Here is a 16,436-nt window from a genome sequence, read left to right as displayed (position 1 = left end):
TTTGACGTCTCAATTAAGTCCTTATTTTTGTAAAATTCAATCAAATAGAGACTTTTCATCAAATTGAGAAGATGCCGTTAAGGACGGTGTTATGTGACATGCTGATAATGTCTTTTTAAATGATGTGGCATTTAAAACGTATGTGAAGTGTATTTTTTTAATTTTTGAATTAAAAAAAAAGGAATAAAGAGCGAAACAGGTCAAAAATTTGAAAAGATGCATAAGTACCCGTTTCAGCTCAAGATAATATTTTTGTTCTATATTTCTACTATTAAATTTAAGGAATGTTCTTTATCTGAATGACAAAATCAGAGAAGAGGGAGAAATCTCCGGTGGAACTTTAGGGGAGAAACCAAACCTGTGAAAGAAGAAGCTCTACGGTGGGTGGCAACCGTAACTGTGAGGCTCTCAATTTTTTAATTTTAAAATAATCCAAATCCACATCATTCAGTCACGTCAAGTATACATTAACGTCGTTAGGTCCATTTTAAGGACAAGGGTCTAATTGATGCAAAACACCGAAAGAAAGGAGACCTATTTGAGATTATGGACGAAAATAGGGACATACTGAGACATTAAACCTAAAGTTTAATTAGACTTAAATTTATTTCTTAGCATTAAGAACCACTATATGGGTGGAAGCTTGAATTGGACACATTCTAGTCCAACTTGTTGGCAACAAATATTCAAGTCACAGTTTCATTTTTCAGTCCATCTGCTATTGCTACAGGTTAAACAAAATCTTTCATTCTCTACTATGTTGAATCAGATATGTGGCCTTACTTCTTTGAAACTTTTGAATAGAATGCACGTAGTCATGGCTGGATAATTATATCTAAAGAATTTTGAATCTTCCAAGTGCCATGATGCCTAACCTTGTTCTGCTGCGTTGAACAACGCATCTTGAACATATTGATATGTAAAACCACACCCTATTTCTCTGAACTAATTTTCCACACAGATTTAGTTCACAATGTAAAATAACTATGTCATTTCACGACTTGAGATTTTTGTATATTTTGTGATCAATATTTGGTTATGGGAAAGTCAAGAGTTTGAAAATGACTTAATATCTCAAAAAATATTAGTGGGGATTGATTTTTATAAACCATCCAAAGTACTTGTTTAATATTCAAACCTGTTTTATCTTTAGGTAGCTAGATTTTATGGCAGCTGACCACCAAGTTTGTGTCTGCTTGCACATCCTAATATTATACAGTTTCTCTCTGGAATGTGTTTGCTTTCTAATCACGAACTTATTTAAAGCAAGTGCAGAATTCCGATTTTTTTAATGATGTTATTAGGAAGATTGTAAATGGAAACATTCAAGAAAATGCCATAAATTTGTGAGCCAATGTTTCTGTTAGGTTCCTTTATTCAAAGAACCGAACAAGAGCTTCTATTATCACTCACACACTCAATAGTAGAAAAGAAATTGTATGTATGTGTATTTTTATTTCCTCTGTAACGTGTAGAAAGAAAAATATAGGTATAGATCTCCCCCAAGAAAGCCTCCCTTCCTCTACTGGCCAAGAGGTCCAGTCTAAACCTAAAATAATATCTGATACCCTCCTCAACAACTCAGCTTTTATTTTATACTCTCTCTCACCCTAACAAACTTACAACCTTTCCCGCTATTTACTTCCCTTGCCTTTTATTCCTTCTTACATAAACTTGCAACTTCCTAACATTACCTGTTTCCTCAACATCAACCTTGTCCTCAAGGTTGAAATCTGGAAACTGTTGTTTGATATACTGCACTTCTTCCCAAGTAGCACCCTCCAATCGACCTTCATGCCATTGTATTAACACTTGGGCTAGTTCCTTTCCTTGGTGTTGTATGGTTCGTTTTTGGAGGACTTTCATTGGTTTATACACATGTGGATCAACCTGCAGTTCTACTGGTAGTGCGCCTTCAACATGATGTGCACCAATAGAAATTTCAACTGTGAAACATGGAATACTGGGTGTATTCTCGCTGTTTCAGGTAGCTGCAGCTTGAAAGCCACTGGTCCTACTCGTTTTTCCACCAAAAATGGTCCATAATAACGTGCTGACAATTTGGGATGTAATTTTGTAGGCATAGAAACTTGCCTATAGGGTCTGATTTTAAGGAAGACCCAATCTCCTTCCTTTATCATGGTTTCCTTTCTTTTCTTATTAGCATAAGAGGTCATCTGATCCTAGGCCCTTGCGAGATGATACTACAACTGTTTCAGTGCATCGTCACAGTTTTGTAGATCCTGAGCGACTACTTCCACTACTGTCTTGCCTGGTATGTATCTTGTGATGGTTGGTGTTGGTCTCCCATAAACGGACTCAAAAGGTGTGCATTTAGAGGCTCCTTGGTAAGTGGTGTTGTACCAATATTTTGCCCATGGCAGGACACTACTCCAAACCTTGGGCTGTTCAGAGCTGAAACAACGTAAATATGTCTCCAACACCCGGTTTAAGACCTCGGTTTGCCCATCCGTTTATAATAGCGGAATCCCGTGAAGTCTGATTATCTCCTTCACGAAAATTTCTGCTATAGATTTGGCCATGTAAGGGTGTTTGATGGGAATAAAATGACCATATTTACTCAGCCTATCCACTACTACCAATATTGCGTCATATCCTTGGGATTTTGGGAGTTTCACCACAAAATTCATGCTAATTCCCTCCCATATCGCCTTAGGAATAGGAAGTGACTAAAGAAGTCGTTGGGGAGAAGATGCTAAATACTTATGTTGTTGACAAACTAAGCAAGCAACCACATAATCTATTACAGTCTTCTTCATGCCCACCCAATGGAGCGACTGTGCCATCCTCTTGTATGTTATATAAACTCCCGAGTACCCTCCCGTCAACGTGTTGTGAAATTCTGCTAACAGTTTAAGTATCCACTTTGATTGGGCAGAGAGGACTAGCTTCCCTTTATAATGTAATCTCCCATTCTCCATTGTGTAAGCCGAATGAGAATTTGGATAAGCTTTTAATTCCTCCATAATTTTTTTCAGACTAGCATCCCTCTCCACCTCCTCCATTAAATCTTGAAACTCTGGCCAAATCAGTCTGGATATCATTTGCAGCACTTTTTCTCCCTCCTCCAATTCCCCCCTTTCCTTGAGAGCCCATCCGCCCCCTTATTGGATGCCCCCGTCCTATATATAATATCAAATTCATATCCCAACAATTTAGCCAGCCAATTCTGCTGGTTTTGGGTAGTAATATGTTGCTCCAACAAATATCTCAAACTCCTCTAGTCAGTATAAACAACGAACCTTTGGCCCAAAAGGTAGGGTCGCCAGTGTTGGATGGCTAACACCAAAGCCATCAATTCCTTCTCATAGACCGATTTGGTGAGTGACACTTCTGACAGAGCCTTGCTAAAATAAGCAATCGGTTTTCTATTATGAGACAGAACTGCTCCTAAACCGGTACTTGAAGCATCGCATTCTACCTAGAAGGTTTGGACAAAATCAGGTAATGCTAATACCGAAGCTGTGGTTACTGTTGTTTTAAGTCTCTGCATTGCCTCTACCCCTGCAGGAGACCAATCAAACTTCCCTTTTTTAGGAAGGTTGGTGAGAGGTTAAGCAATCTTCCCATAATCTCTGATGAATCTCCTGTAGTATCTAGTAAACCCCAAGAATCCTCTCAGCTCTCTAATACTTTTGGTCTCGGGCCATGCTGTCACCGTAGAAACCTTCTCCTCATCCATTCAACTCCTGCCTTTGAAATTTTATGCCCCAAATAACGAATTTGCTCTCTTCCGAATTCACATTTGTTTTTATTAGCAAATAATTTATGTTGTACTAACACCTTCAAAACTTGGTGTAAATGTTGCATATGTTCATCCCAAGACTTACTATATACTAATATATCATAAAAAAAAACTAACACACACCTCCTTAAAAACGGCCTTAGGAAAAAATTCATCATATCTTGGAACGTGGCAGGGGCGTTTGTCAACCCATTGCTAGGGCGAATAATGCCCAGATTCAGCATTTCCTCAACTTGTTTTTTTATCTCTGTTTTCATAAGATGTGGGTAGCGGTATGGCCTGACGCTTATGGGTTTGGTGCCTTCCTTCAAAGGTATTCGGTGGTCTACTTTCCTCTCAGGTGGCAGCCCCTCAGGTTCTCAAAACACCCCCTCAAAGTCTGACATAATTTGTTTCAGCCCTGCCTCTTGCGTCGGTGCCCATCTCTCGGCTTCCCCATCTGCATCCACCGCTTCTGCCTCCACCGCTTCTACTTGACTTAAGCTCCACACGAGAGTCATGACTTCTATCTCTTCTTCTTTTAAGAGAACTTCGGGTGTCACCATTCTACGTGTTAAAGTGGGATCTCCTTTTATCTCCACTTCTTTCCCTTCCTGCTCCACCTTCATAATGAGCTATCCCCAATCCACTTTAATCTCTCCTAGGGAAGTTAACCAAGTCACTCCCAATATTACATCCACACCGCGTAACTCAAAGAGATACAATTTATCTTTGACTTCCAAACCGTCTAATTTCACGGGGATTCCTGTACAATACCCACTGGTCACTTTCTGTTGCCCATCTTCCAAACACACTTTATAAGGACGTGTGTCGGTGCTTTCCAAACCCAATTCTTTCACCAATTTGGTGGATATAAAACCATGACTAGCTCCGCTGTCAATTAACACTAGAATTCTCCTCCCCTGCATCCAGCCTTGCAGCTTCATTGTATTAGATTGCGTAAGTCCTCCGGCACACAACCCCGATAGTTCTATCGCCGTTTGTTCCATCTCGGCATTCTCCTCTGTTTCGTCTTCTCCATCCTCCTCCGCCAATATCATGACATGCATGCTTCTCTCCGCACAACGATGGCCAAGACTATAAGGTCCGCCGTAGTGGAAGCAACGTCCTTCTTCGCGCCTCTTAATGTATTCAGGATAAGGCAAGGTCCTTACTCCTCTTCCTTGAGCATTCCCTCCTCCGCTACTACCTGCTCGAGAGACTAAATTGCTGGAAACACCTTCTTTCTTCATTCCTGATCCGCCACCGGCGTTCACTGACCCCTTCGTCAACCCACGATAAGTTTCCGTCCTCGCGAAAGTACCTAAACTCGAGGCATATCTTCCCCAAGTCGTCCCTCCTTTTCTTCCCGTTCCGCTATTACCTTGCGATATAGATCCCGCCTGCTCGACATCCCGAGCTTGCTCCATCGCTGTCAACAGATCGCGTGGATCGTGCGGCCTCACTAGATTTCTCAATCCTTCCTACAACCCAGCAAAAAAATATCCCAATAATTGTTCCTCATTTACTCCAGCTGCTTGTGCCGCCAGGAATTCGAACTCCTGCATATATTCGTCAACATTTCCCCTTTGTCACACGGCGACCAATTTCTCATAAACGGAACCCCTTTGTCACACGGCGACCAATTTCTCATAAACGGTTCTATCCTTCCTTCTAGTGCGTTTAGTTTCCCCTCCATTCTTCTTTGCTACTGTTCCTCCTTGCTCGCTCCTCTTCCCTCCGAAACAGATCTGGCAGGTTAGACCAAATCTGTTAGGTTCCTTTATTCAAAGAACCGAACAACAACTTTTATTCTCACTCACTCACTCACTCAATAGTAGAAAAGAAACTGTATGTATGTGTATATTTATTTCCTCTGTAATGTGTAGAAAGAAAAATACAAGTATAGATCTCTCCCAAGGAAACCTCCCTTCCTCCATTGGCCAAGAGGTCCAATCTAAACCCAAAATAATATCTGATACCCTCCTCAATAACTCAGCTTTTATTTTATACTTTCTCTCTCCCCTAACAAACTAACAACCTTTCCCGCTATTGACTTCCCTCCCTTTTTATTCCTTATTATGCAACTTCCTAACAGTTTCTCTATTGCTATATACTTTGATTAGTATTAGTCTTTGGTTTGATCGTTGACATGTCACCAGAGGACAGTTGGAGATTCTTATTTTGTGATTTTAGCCTTACCGCAAGTGATTTTCATTAACCCCACTATTTTCTGATTGGGGTTGGTAAAGGAAGGTGATATGAAAACCAAGATCAAAATGAAAGTTAACTCTGATTGATTTGATATGAAATTGTTGTCTTGTTTTCTTCCTATTCTAGAACATTGAATACGGATAAGCTAATTACCGAATTATTTATCCAAGTTAAACATTGACTCATTAATCCTTAATCAAATAGATTGAACAGATTAACTACTACAGACACCAACCTTGTCCCTGGAAGTATGTTATTGTCTTGTTTTCTGGTTGGTAATTTTTCTGTTTTTCTTTAGGTGTTTGGCCATGAATGACCAGGAAGTTTGAAGCTCGTAAACTTGAAATATGTGCTCACGTAGCAAAAATGAAAACCAATTACTCTTAATGAAGTCCTTGAATAACTTTTCATTGGATTCTAATAAATTGGAAGATAAAGTCACTCAAATGGACCATATCAGTCAGCAGACACCACCTTGTCCTTAACTGGTTAGTTAAGTTCTTGGCTATCTCCAACCTACTTCAGGACAAGCTTTTAGTCATTTATTTTCTTTACTTTATTCTCCACACGCAAAATGAAAGTGCCTTAAAAAATTACAAGGAAATACAAAATCAGGTACTTAGCAGAATGAATCTATATATCCATTACAGCAAGGGTGCCACAGTTATATATATATAGGGAGTTAACGGCATTGTTCCTTGACACCCAACACTCTTTCATTATGTTACTATCTTTCTCATTTCCCTTCTCTCTCAATCTTCCTTTATTCAGATTCTAGTCATCAATTCCTTCAATAACCTCCTTCAAACTTTAATCATAAATCTTGAAAATAGGTACTTTTTCTCTTTTAAACACTGTTATATTTTTTTATTAGCAAGTATTCTCAATATGTATATGTGTATAAGGAATGAGTTAGAGATTCCAAATGGATAAAGCGATTTCCATCACTTTTGAATTTTCAATTTCCTATTAGCTTGCTTGTGTGTGTGTGCTAACTACACATGATGGTGAGGTTCAACTTGGTCATGATTTGCTTTTCTGCCATGTTATATGCTGTTACTGCATTGAACACTGATGGGGTGACTCTTCTGTCACTCCAGAAGCATTGGACATTTGTTCCTCCTTCCATAAACTTGAGTTGGAATGCTTCTGATTCCACTCCATGCTCTTGGTTAGGAGTCCAGTGTGACAATAACCACAGTACAATCTATCTTAACCTCTCTGGAAACTCAATTTCAGGTCTTTTGGGACCTGAAATAGGACACTTGAGTCACTTGCAAACACTTGACTTGTCCTCAAACAACTTCTCAGGGAACATACCTCCTGAGTTAGGAAATTGTAGTCTGCTTCAGAACCTGGACCTTTCTTATAACAGTATCACAGGAAACATACCTGATAGTTTGAGAAACTTGCAGAATTTAGTCTCTTTCAGTAGTATGTACAATGGGATAACTGGTCAAATTCCTGAGTTCTTGTTTCAACTTGAACACTTGGAAGATCTTCTCCTGAACCAAAACTCTTTGTCTGGTTCCATTCCAATGAATGTTGGGAACGGTACAGAAATTGTGACACTGTATCTGGATCGTAATCAGTTGTCAGGAATGATTCCACCGTCCATTGGAAACTGCAGTAAATTAGTGGAACTATATTTGGACTATAACCAGTTGCATGGAGTTCTACCTGATAGTATTAACAATCTTCAAAGTGTTGTTAAGTTGAGTTTCAGTAATAATAGACTTGAGGGAACCATTCCCTTATTGGGATCTAGCACATGTAAAACTTTACAATATTTGGACCTGTCAGTGAACAAATTTAGTGGAGGCATACCTTCAACCTTGGGGAATTGCAGTGGATTGACAGAAATTTATGCTTTAAACACAAGTTTAGGAGGAAGCATTCCATCCTCCTTAGGCCAATTAACACAACTTTCTGTTCTTCGCCTTGAAACCAATCATTTGTCTGGTCAAATACCTTCAGAAATTGGTAATTGTAGGTCATTAAAATACTTGATGTTGAATAACAATGAACTTGAGGGAGAAATTCCAAGTGAATTAGGAAAGCTAAGTCAGTTGCAAGATCTTAGACTTCATTTCAACAATTTGACAGGTGGAATTCCAGTGAGCATTTGGAAAATTTCCAGCCTTCAGCAACTGCATGTTTATTTCAATAACCTTTCTGGTGAGGTGCCTTTAGAATTGGCAGAACTCAAACAACTGAGAAAACTTTGCTTGTACCACAATCAGTTCTCTGGAGTCATTCCTCAAAACTTAGGAATCAATAGCAGTTTAGTGGAGATGGATCTCTCATATAATCTTTTCACTGGAAACATCCCAGCTAATCTCTGCTTTGGACAACAATTACTTAGGCTAGTCCTGGCTTCAAATCAATTGCAAGGTGGTATTCCTCCTGACATGGGAAGATGCACAACACTTACTAGGTTAAGGCTTGATGGAAACAACTTAAGTGGACCCTTACCTGATTTTGCAAGCAATTGTAGTCTCACCTACATGGACTTCAGTGGGAACAATATCAATGGAACAATTCCATCAAGTTTGGGAAACTGCAAAAATCTTACTACTGTTATTTTATCTCACAACAATCTTTCTGGGATCATACCCTTTGGGCTAGGAAACCTTGTGAACCTTCAAAGGTTGAACCTTTCTCAAAACAAATTAGAAGGTCCTTTACCACTTGAGCTGTCAAACTGTAAGAAAATGCAGTACTTTGATGCTGGATTCAATTCTCTAAATGGTTCATTCCCGTCTAGTTTGAGAACTTGGACAGGGTTGGCAACATTGAATTTAAGGGACAATCATTTCACTGGGGGTATCCCAACTTTCTTATCAGAATTTGAAGGCCTTTATGATCTACATCTTGGGGGAAATGTTTTTGGAGGCCAAATTCCTAGATCAATTGGTGGGTTGAAAAATCTTTTTTATGAGTTGAATCTAAGTGCTAATGGGCTGACTGGTGAAATTCCTCCTGAGATTGGAAAACTGACATTGCTGCAAAGCCTGGATATTTCTCTCAACAATCTGACTGGAAAAATTGAAGTTCTTGAAGATCTCACTTCATTGATTGAACTCAATATTTCATACAATTCTTTTTCTGGTCCTCTTCCAGAAACACTGGTGAACTTGCTCCATTCTTCTTCCTCATCATTCTTGGGAGTTCCTGGCTTATGTGTTAGATGTTTTCCATCAAATTGTTCCAAAAGTAGCAGCTTGAAGCCATGTGATGAGAACAACACTACACATCGAAAAGGGCTGAGTAAAATTAAAGTTATGTTGATAGCAGTTGGATCTGCACTACTGATATCAATTCTGTTACTTGGTCTTGTTTACCTGATATACTACAAGCAAGATGTGAAGATTTTTCCCGAACAGCGATCATCAACATTGCTCAAGAAGGTGATGAAGGTCACAGAGAACCTAAATGATAGGCATATTATTGGGAGAGGAGCTCATGGAGTTATTTACAAAGTTGAATTCAGTCTGGACAAGGTTTTTGTCATAAAGAAATTTCCCTTTAAAGATAACAAAAAACTGATTACTAGCATGAACGCAGAGATTGAAACCACTGGGAAGATAAGGCATAGAAATCTAGTGAGAATAAAAAACTTCTGGTTAAGAAAGGACTTTGGTCTAATCATGTACAAGTACATGGAAAATGGAAGTCTTCATGATCTTCTGCATGAGAAGTTTCCACCACCAACTTTAGAGTGGAATGTTCGCTATACAATTGCAGTTGGAATTGCACATGGACTTGAATACCTCCATCATGATTGTGACCCTTTCATAGTGCACAGAGACATCAAACCAAAGAATATACTCTTGAATTCTGATATGGTGCCTCGTATTGCTGATTTTGGCATTGCAAGACTTCTAGATCATTCCTCTTATTCATTGCAATCTTTATCTGTTCCTGGTACAGTAGGGTACATTGCACCAGGTAATTCTTCTAGTCTTTGTTCATCATGATAACTTTATTATTATTTTTTTAAATATAGAGTTAAATATGTTTATAGTTTCTAAATTTTGACACTTATGTATGAAACTTTGATATATTTTTGATCTTTAAATTTTAAAAATAAATGGATATAATATTTTTAACTTAATTATGTTAAAAGTTTTGTGTCAAACACATTTTTTAACTAACATTAAAACGAAAAATATTAAATAGTTTAAACAATTCAAACGTTAGCCTAAAACATGTTTTAAACATAAAAAGAAATTTAATATAATTAAGTTAAGATGATTAAATTTATCATTTTTAAAATTTAATATCAAAGTTTCATACAAAAAAGAATTCCAATTTTGCATCAAACTTCATAGTCTAGAAACATATTTAAACTAAATATGAATTCTTTAATGGAATAACACATGTTTATCTTGGTATGAACCAGAGAATGCTTATTCAACAGTGATGAGTAGGAAGAGTGATGTGTATAGTTATGGAGTGCTTTTGCTAGAGCTGATATGCAGAAAGAAGGTGCTAGATGATCCTTCATTTGTAGAAGGAAAAGATCTTGTGGGGTGGGTTAGATGTATATGGGAAAAAACAAAAGGCATTGATGGAATTGTTGACTCAGGGCTTGAAGAGGAACTTTTGGATTCAAATTTGAGGGAACAAGTTGAACAAGTGCTCTTGATGGCATTGAGATGTACTGATAAGAATCCAGGTGAGAGACCAACAATGAGAGAAGTGGTCAAGGAGCTGATAGTTAGATGCAAAGATATTGACATGAAGAGTAAATGTTGACCTAGGACATTCACTGTGTAAAAAAAAGGAAAATTACTTTTCATGCATGAGTATATAAATAATGATTTGTAATGTATAGATAAAATTGTATAAATGAATTTCCTTAGAGAATTAAAATTCTGTACAACAAAATTTAGTTTTTAACAAAAAACTTATAGAAATAATTTGGTTTTGTCAGAACCATTAAAAACGCACTCAAAAACCCCTCTGAACGGACGCCAGGTGTCAAGCCACGAGGATTTGGAAATCAGATAATGGAAGGCAGATGTCGGTAGATGAACGGACGCTCGTTTTGACGTGGGAAGCAAAATTGATTTTTCTGAAAATTCCCGTCACTCTCTTCTGCATGCACCTTCTTCCCAAACTCTGAAATTCTCATTTTTCTCCTCCTTCTCTCTAAAAGTCCTCACTTCTCTCTACCAATTCTCACCTCCCTAGAGGGCTTGAACGAACTCTCGTATTAGGAAGTTTATCTTAAGGAGATAGAACGAGTGCTTGGTATAAGACCAAACACTTGCTTAGGACGAAAATGTGAGAATCGGAGAAGAGAAGAGGTGAGAATTGGTAGAGAGAAGGGAGGGCTTTTAGAGAGAAGGAGGAGAAAAATGAGAATTTCAGAGTCTGGGAAGAAGGTGCATGTAGAAGAAAGTGACAGGAATTTTCAGAAAAATCAGTTTTGCTTCCCACATCAAAACGAGCGTCCGCTCATCTGCCGACGCCTGCCTTCCACTATCTGATTTCCAAATCCTCGTGACTTAACACCTGGCATCTGTTCAGAGGGGTTTTTGGGTGCGTTTTTAATGGTTCTGACAGATGGTATGAAATATGAAAGTGATTATGATATGAATGTATAAAGTTCTGAACTATAGGTTAATAAATGAGTTGGAATATAAATGATCCTCATATGAATTCCCCTAAGAATGTGCACGTTGGTTGCTGAACGGTCTTTGACCGTTCGGTTTTCTAGTGAATTTGGTTAGTAGTGGATTCTTTCATTTGGGAAGAATCCTATTCGAGGACGAGCGTAGTCACTTCGAAATACTGTGCTTGAGCGTTCGGACAAGCATAGTTCTGTCGTGATATCCTGTTATATATCTCAGTATATTTATCAAGCATCTTTTCTATAAGTTTAGTAGCACCTGGTCTTATACCAAGTGTTCGTCCTAAGCAAGTGTTTGGTCTTATACCAGACACTCGTTCTATCTCCTTAAGATAAACTTCCTAATACGAGAGTTCGTTCAAGCCCTCTAGGGTTCGCTCACTATAGTGTTCAGTCTTTGACTGACATTTTGATTTCTTGATACTAAACTCAATTAAACTAAGTATTCACAAGTGTTCGGTTTCTTCATGTGAGTCATTCTGAGTATTAGTTGTGAATGCCTTGAATTATCCTTATTCATTGGTCTCATTCTAGAGTCTATGTTCTTGGTCTGGTCTTTTTGATGTTCAATTGGAGTTATCAAGAGTCAGTTCATCTAATTGGCTCAATGTTGTAATTGACGTTCGTTCCATTAGTTCTGGTGATTTATGATTGTACTCATTATCTTTCTCAACCCGATATCAACCCCTTGGCCTTAATCTATTCTTAAATTTGAATCTCTCGGTCTCGCTCTACGTTTTCGGTCTAGTTCTTAGTTCGGGTTGAACGTTCGTTATCTGGAATTATCATGAATCTTGGTACGATGTGGTTAAATGAGATATTTAGTAATGAAAGATGAAGAAAATGTGATATGGAAATGTTGTGAATTATGGACGAGCGTTCCGGGGAGGAGCGACTCATGTATGAATATTGGAATTTGTAAAGTATGACTGTGGGCATGCTAAGCTGGTTGTTCATCCTGATGTTCCGTGAGTACTCGTCTTCACTTAGAGGAGGGTAGGTCATGTGTGGGAACGACAAGAGGTCCTAGTCTTTAGGGGTACTTTGGACAGATAGGGCTAACCTCGGGTGGCAGCTGTTGAGGGCATCCCAGTTACTACATCACCCGGGTGCACGAACGCCTGTAGCTATACAGATTTCATACAGTCCAAACAGTCAGTCTAGTAATAGGTTTTGAATGATATGTATGTTGGAAATTATCTTATGTGCTGGATTGTTTAAATTGTATGTTGATGCATGAATTAAATTACATAAGCTTACCCTGTGTTTCTTGTCATGTCTTGTATTGTACATTCGTCTTGTCGTTGCAATGATCATCCGTGTGGATGTGAGGAGAAGGAGACGTACTGCTGGAAGAGACACTGGAAGAAGAAAATTTGGTCGAAGTTGAAGTTAAGGCCGAACAGCAGGACGTTCGGTTAGTAGTTTAGTTTGGTAGTGAGGTGGTTGTTCGATGACCTCCCTCTTTAGTTATGCATGAACGATCGGTATTTTATTTTGTAAACCGGTCGGATCGTTTTGTAACGTTGTACAGTTTAAACGTGTAACTCTTTCTGTAAAGGTCGTTCGGCCAGAACCGTACGTTCTCCTTAGTGTAAGACTGAACTGAATTACTATTAAATGTAATTATTCTATTATATAGTTTATTGTTGTATTTTTGGGATGTTACAGGTTTGTTCAAATTATAGATTTTAAGTTTCATCTAGAAGAAGTAATAATTAGGTTATCAAGCTTGTTTTTTGTCTGACATATGTATTCTCTTCTTACTTTCTTTTTGTCAAGATGCCATTAAATTACAGAAACACGTAAAATGTTAATACACTTCTAACTAGAAACACATAGGATGTGAGTCTAATTTTCTTTTATTTTTCCTATCCTTTATTACAATCTATTATTATTGGAACTAAAGACGTAAAGACAATTTAACCTCTCAAATTGTGATGATATCTCCATAGTCATCATTTTGCTGGTCAAAGATTTTTTTTTCTCTTTTCAAAACTCTACGTTATTTTGTAGCTCTTTGAGTTTGGGACATGGAATCCAACAATTCCTGATTTTGATTACGTATTAATAATAATTGTTTAATAGTATAAAAAACTATGTATAATATTAATCTTCTTTATGTTGAATATGCACATAGCATATTATGTTTTTAGTAAAAGAAATATGGACTAAACTCAAAATACAAATAAGAAAAAATAATAAATTAACCAAAGATAAAATATTTCTCTAAGATGAGAGAACAACTGATGAACTGGTTCGTCATCCAACTTATTCAATGCACTAGAAAAATATTGATCATGAATTCTCTCAATTTGGTCGAGAATGTAGAAATCTTCAGCTTGGTTTAGTTACTGATGGAATGAATCCATTTGGTAGTTTAAGTACCAACCATAATTGCTAACCCGCTATGCTGATAATTTACAACTTATCTCTAGAATTGTGCATGAAGAAAAACTACATGATGTTTTCTATGATGATATATGGTCCAAGGCAGCTTGAAAATGACATAGATGTTTATCTCAATCCATTGATAGTGTTGAAATATTTTATGCCTTTGTTTTTTAAACTTTCGTGATGCATGCAATGTTATTGTGCACCATTACAGTAATTTTTCAGGGTACAATGTCAAGAGTCATAAAGCATGTCCTATATGTGAAGAAAACACTACATCTCATCAATTGAAATATGGAAGGAAGACAATATATATGTGTCATCGAAGATTTATACAATATAATCATCCATATCAAAGGGGAAAGAAACCATTCAATGGACACCAAGTGAATGATGATGGACCAATTCCACTAATTGGCCTTCAATTGAAACACGGAAGGAGGATAATATATATGTGTCATCAAAGATTTATACAATATAATCATCCATATCCAAGGTGAAAGAAAAGATTCAATGGACATCAAGTGAATGATGATGGACCAATTCCACTAATTGGCCTTCAAATTCATGAAAGAGTTAGTAAAGTACATCATGTATTTGGAAAAACATCCAAGAAGCCATCTACAATGAGCCATTAGAAGAAAACACTACATCTCATCAATTGAAACATGGAAGGAAGACAATATATATATGCATCATCGAAGATATATACAATATAATTATCCATATCAAAGGTGAAAGAAAGCATTCAATGTACATCAAGTGAATGATGATGGACCAATTCCACTAATTGGCCTTCAATTTAAACACGGAAAGAAGACAATATATATGTGTCATTGAAGATTTATAAAATATAATCATCCATGTCAAACGTGGAAAAAACTTTCAATGGTCATCAAGTGAATGATGATGGACCAATTCCACTAATTGGCATTCAAATTCATGAAAAAGTTAGTAAAGTACATCATGTATTTGGAAAAACATCCAATAAGTCATCTACAACGATCCCTTGGAAGAAAAAATTAATATTCTTTGATTTTCCATATTGGTCAAAGCTAGAGGTTAGACATTGCATAAATGAAATGCATGTAATGAAGAATGTGTGTGATAGTTTGATTGGTACACTACTTAACATTCAGGGAAAGACAAAAGATGGAGTCAATGATCATTTGAATTTGGTTGAAATGAAGATCTGAGAAGACTTGATATTAAGGGAGGTTGGTAAGCGTACTTATTTGCCCCTCACATGTTACATTATGTTCAGATAAAAGAATAAGTTTTTGTCTTTGTTTAAAGAGTGTCAAGGTACCACAAGGATACTCTTCAAATATTAAGAGTTTAATGTAAGTGTAGAACTTGAAGCTTGTTGGCATGAAGTCTCATGATTCCCACATCTTAAAGTAACAACTGTTACCAATAACTATTTCTGAAATTTGTAAGATTAGAGAAAATGTAGAATTTAGAAATAATATTGTAATGAGACTTGATCATGTTGCTATGGAAATTGCATGTTTTTCACAAGTTGTTGTATAGCTAAGTTAGTGAAACCTTTTTGATGGGTTAAGTAGTCATGGATTCAAGTCTTGACTAGAACATAAACTTTTAGTTATTTATTTAATTTTGTTTTATAAGTCAAACACATGTGGTTATATGGTTGTCAAATTTGTGATGTGTGTTATTACCAATGTGATATGTTGGCTTGTTGGTAGAGATGTTTTTCTAGGATTGAATGGATGTGAGTTCAAATCCTAGGGAAATAAGCTTTAAGGGTGACCTTTTATTTTTGTCTATATTTTTAGATTAACCGCAAGAAGGTATTCTCCCATTTAATGATTGAGGTACATAAATTATAAGTAGGAGTATAGGAAGGAGAAACATGCATAAGGGATATAAATTGAAAATTTTAAAAGTCACATAAGTAGATAAGTTGAAAGAGTTAATGGGAAGTTATGAGTTTTGAATGTAGAAAAGAAAGAACAAAATCCACATATGCATTTTTTGAAATCTAGTTGCATTAGAATAGAAGGAAAGTGATTGGAGAGAGAGGGTTTCACGTGACTTTGAGGAGTAGTTTCTAGAAAAAATAAAAGAAAGAGAGTAGGAGAGAGAGAGAGAGACATTATGCAGAAATAGGAAACCCTACATGAAATATTGAGAGGAAAAGAGAGAGAAAGAGAGAGAGGAGAGAGAGCATGGCAAAGAAGATGTAAGGACATGAGACTGAAGGAGAGTGTATACTTGTTGTGATCTTGTGTGTAGAGAAAGTCTAGTATTGGCCAAGGTATGGGAAAACTTACCACGTTTCTAATGTATGATGAATGGAAATGTATTTTCTGTTTTCTGGATAGGTGTAGTTAAATGAATGTGGGAATGATTCTTGTAATGAGATATTATGTATATCATGGTTGTCATATTGTTATCTTATGTCTGATGCAATTAGAA

At 37.0% G+C, this 16,436-nt stretch overlaps 1 protein-coding gene across 1 annotated transcript; it reads left to right on the top strand.

The window, feature by feature from the left end:
* Positions 1 to 6,646: 6,646 nt before the first annotated feature.
* On the top strand, positions 6,647 to 13,244 carry LOC108318681 (receptor-like protein kinase). The gene is made up of 2 exons (XM_017556305.2): positions 6,647 to 9,910; positions 10,365 to 13,244. Exons 1-2 carry the CDS (start codon positions 6,961 to 6,963, stop codon positions 10,718 to 10,720), a joined length of 3,306 nt encoding a protein of 1,101 aa, XP_017411794.2. The 5' UTR covers positions 6,647 to 6,960; the 3' UTR covers positions 10,721 to 13,244.
* The last annotated feature ends 3,192 nt before the right edge of the window (positions 13,245 to 16,436 follow it).

The sequence above is a fragment of the Vigna angularis genome, chromosome 5 (assembly GCF_016808095.1).
Source record: "Vigna angularis cultivar LongXiaoDou No.4 chromosome 5, ASM1680809v1, whole genome shotgun sequence".
Taxonomy (NCBI): domain Eukaryota; kingdom Viridiplantae; phylum Streptophyta; class Magnoliopsida; order Fabales; family Fabaceae; genus Vigna; species Vigna angularis.
Note: the sequence above shows the minus strand (reverse complement) of the source record. Positions and strands in the feature narration are given on the sequence as shown.

Coding starts and splice junctions, on each gene's coding strand:
- LOC108318681 (XM_017556305.2), top strand. CDS start 6,961: ATGATGGTGAGGTTCAACTTGGTCATGATTTGCTTTTCTGCCATGTTA. Junction 9,911..10,364: donor AGTAGGGTACATTGCACCAG/GTAATTCTTCTA, acceptor GGTATGAACCAG/AGAATGCTTATTCAACAGTG.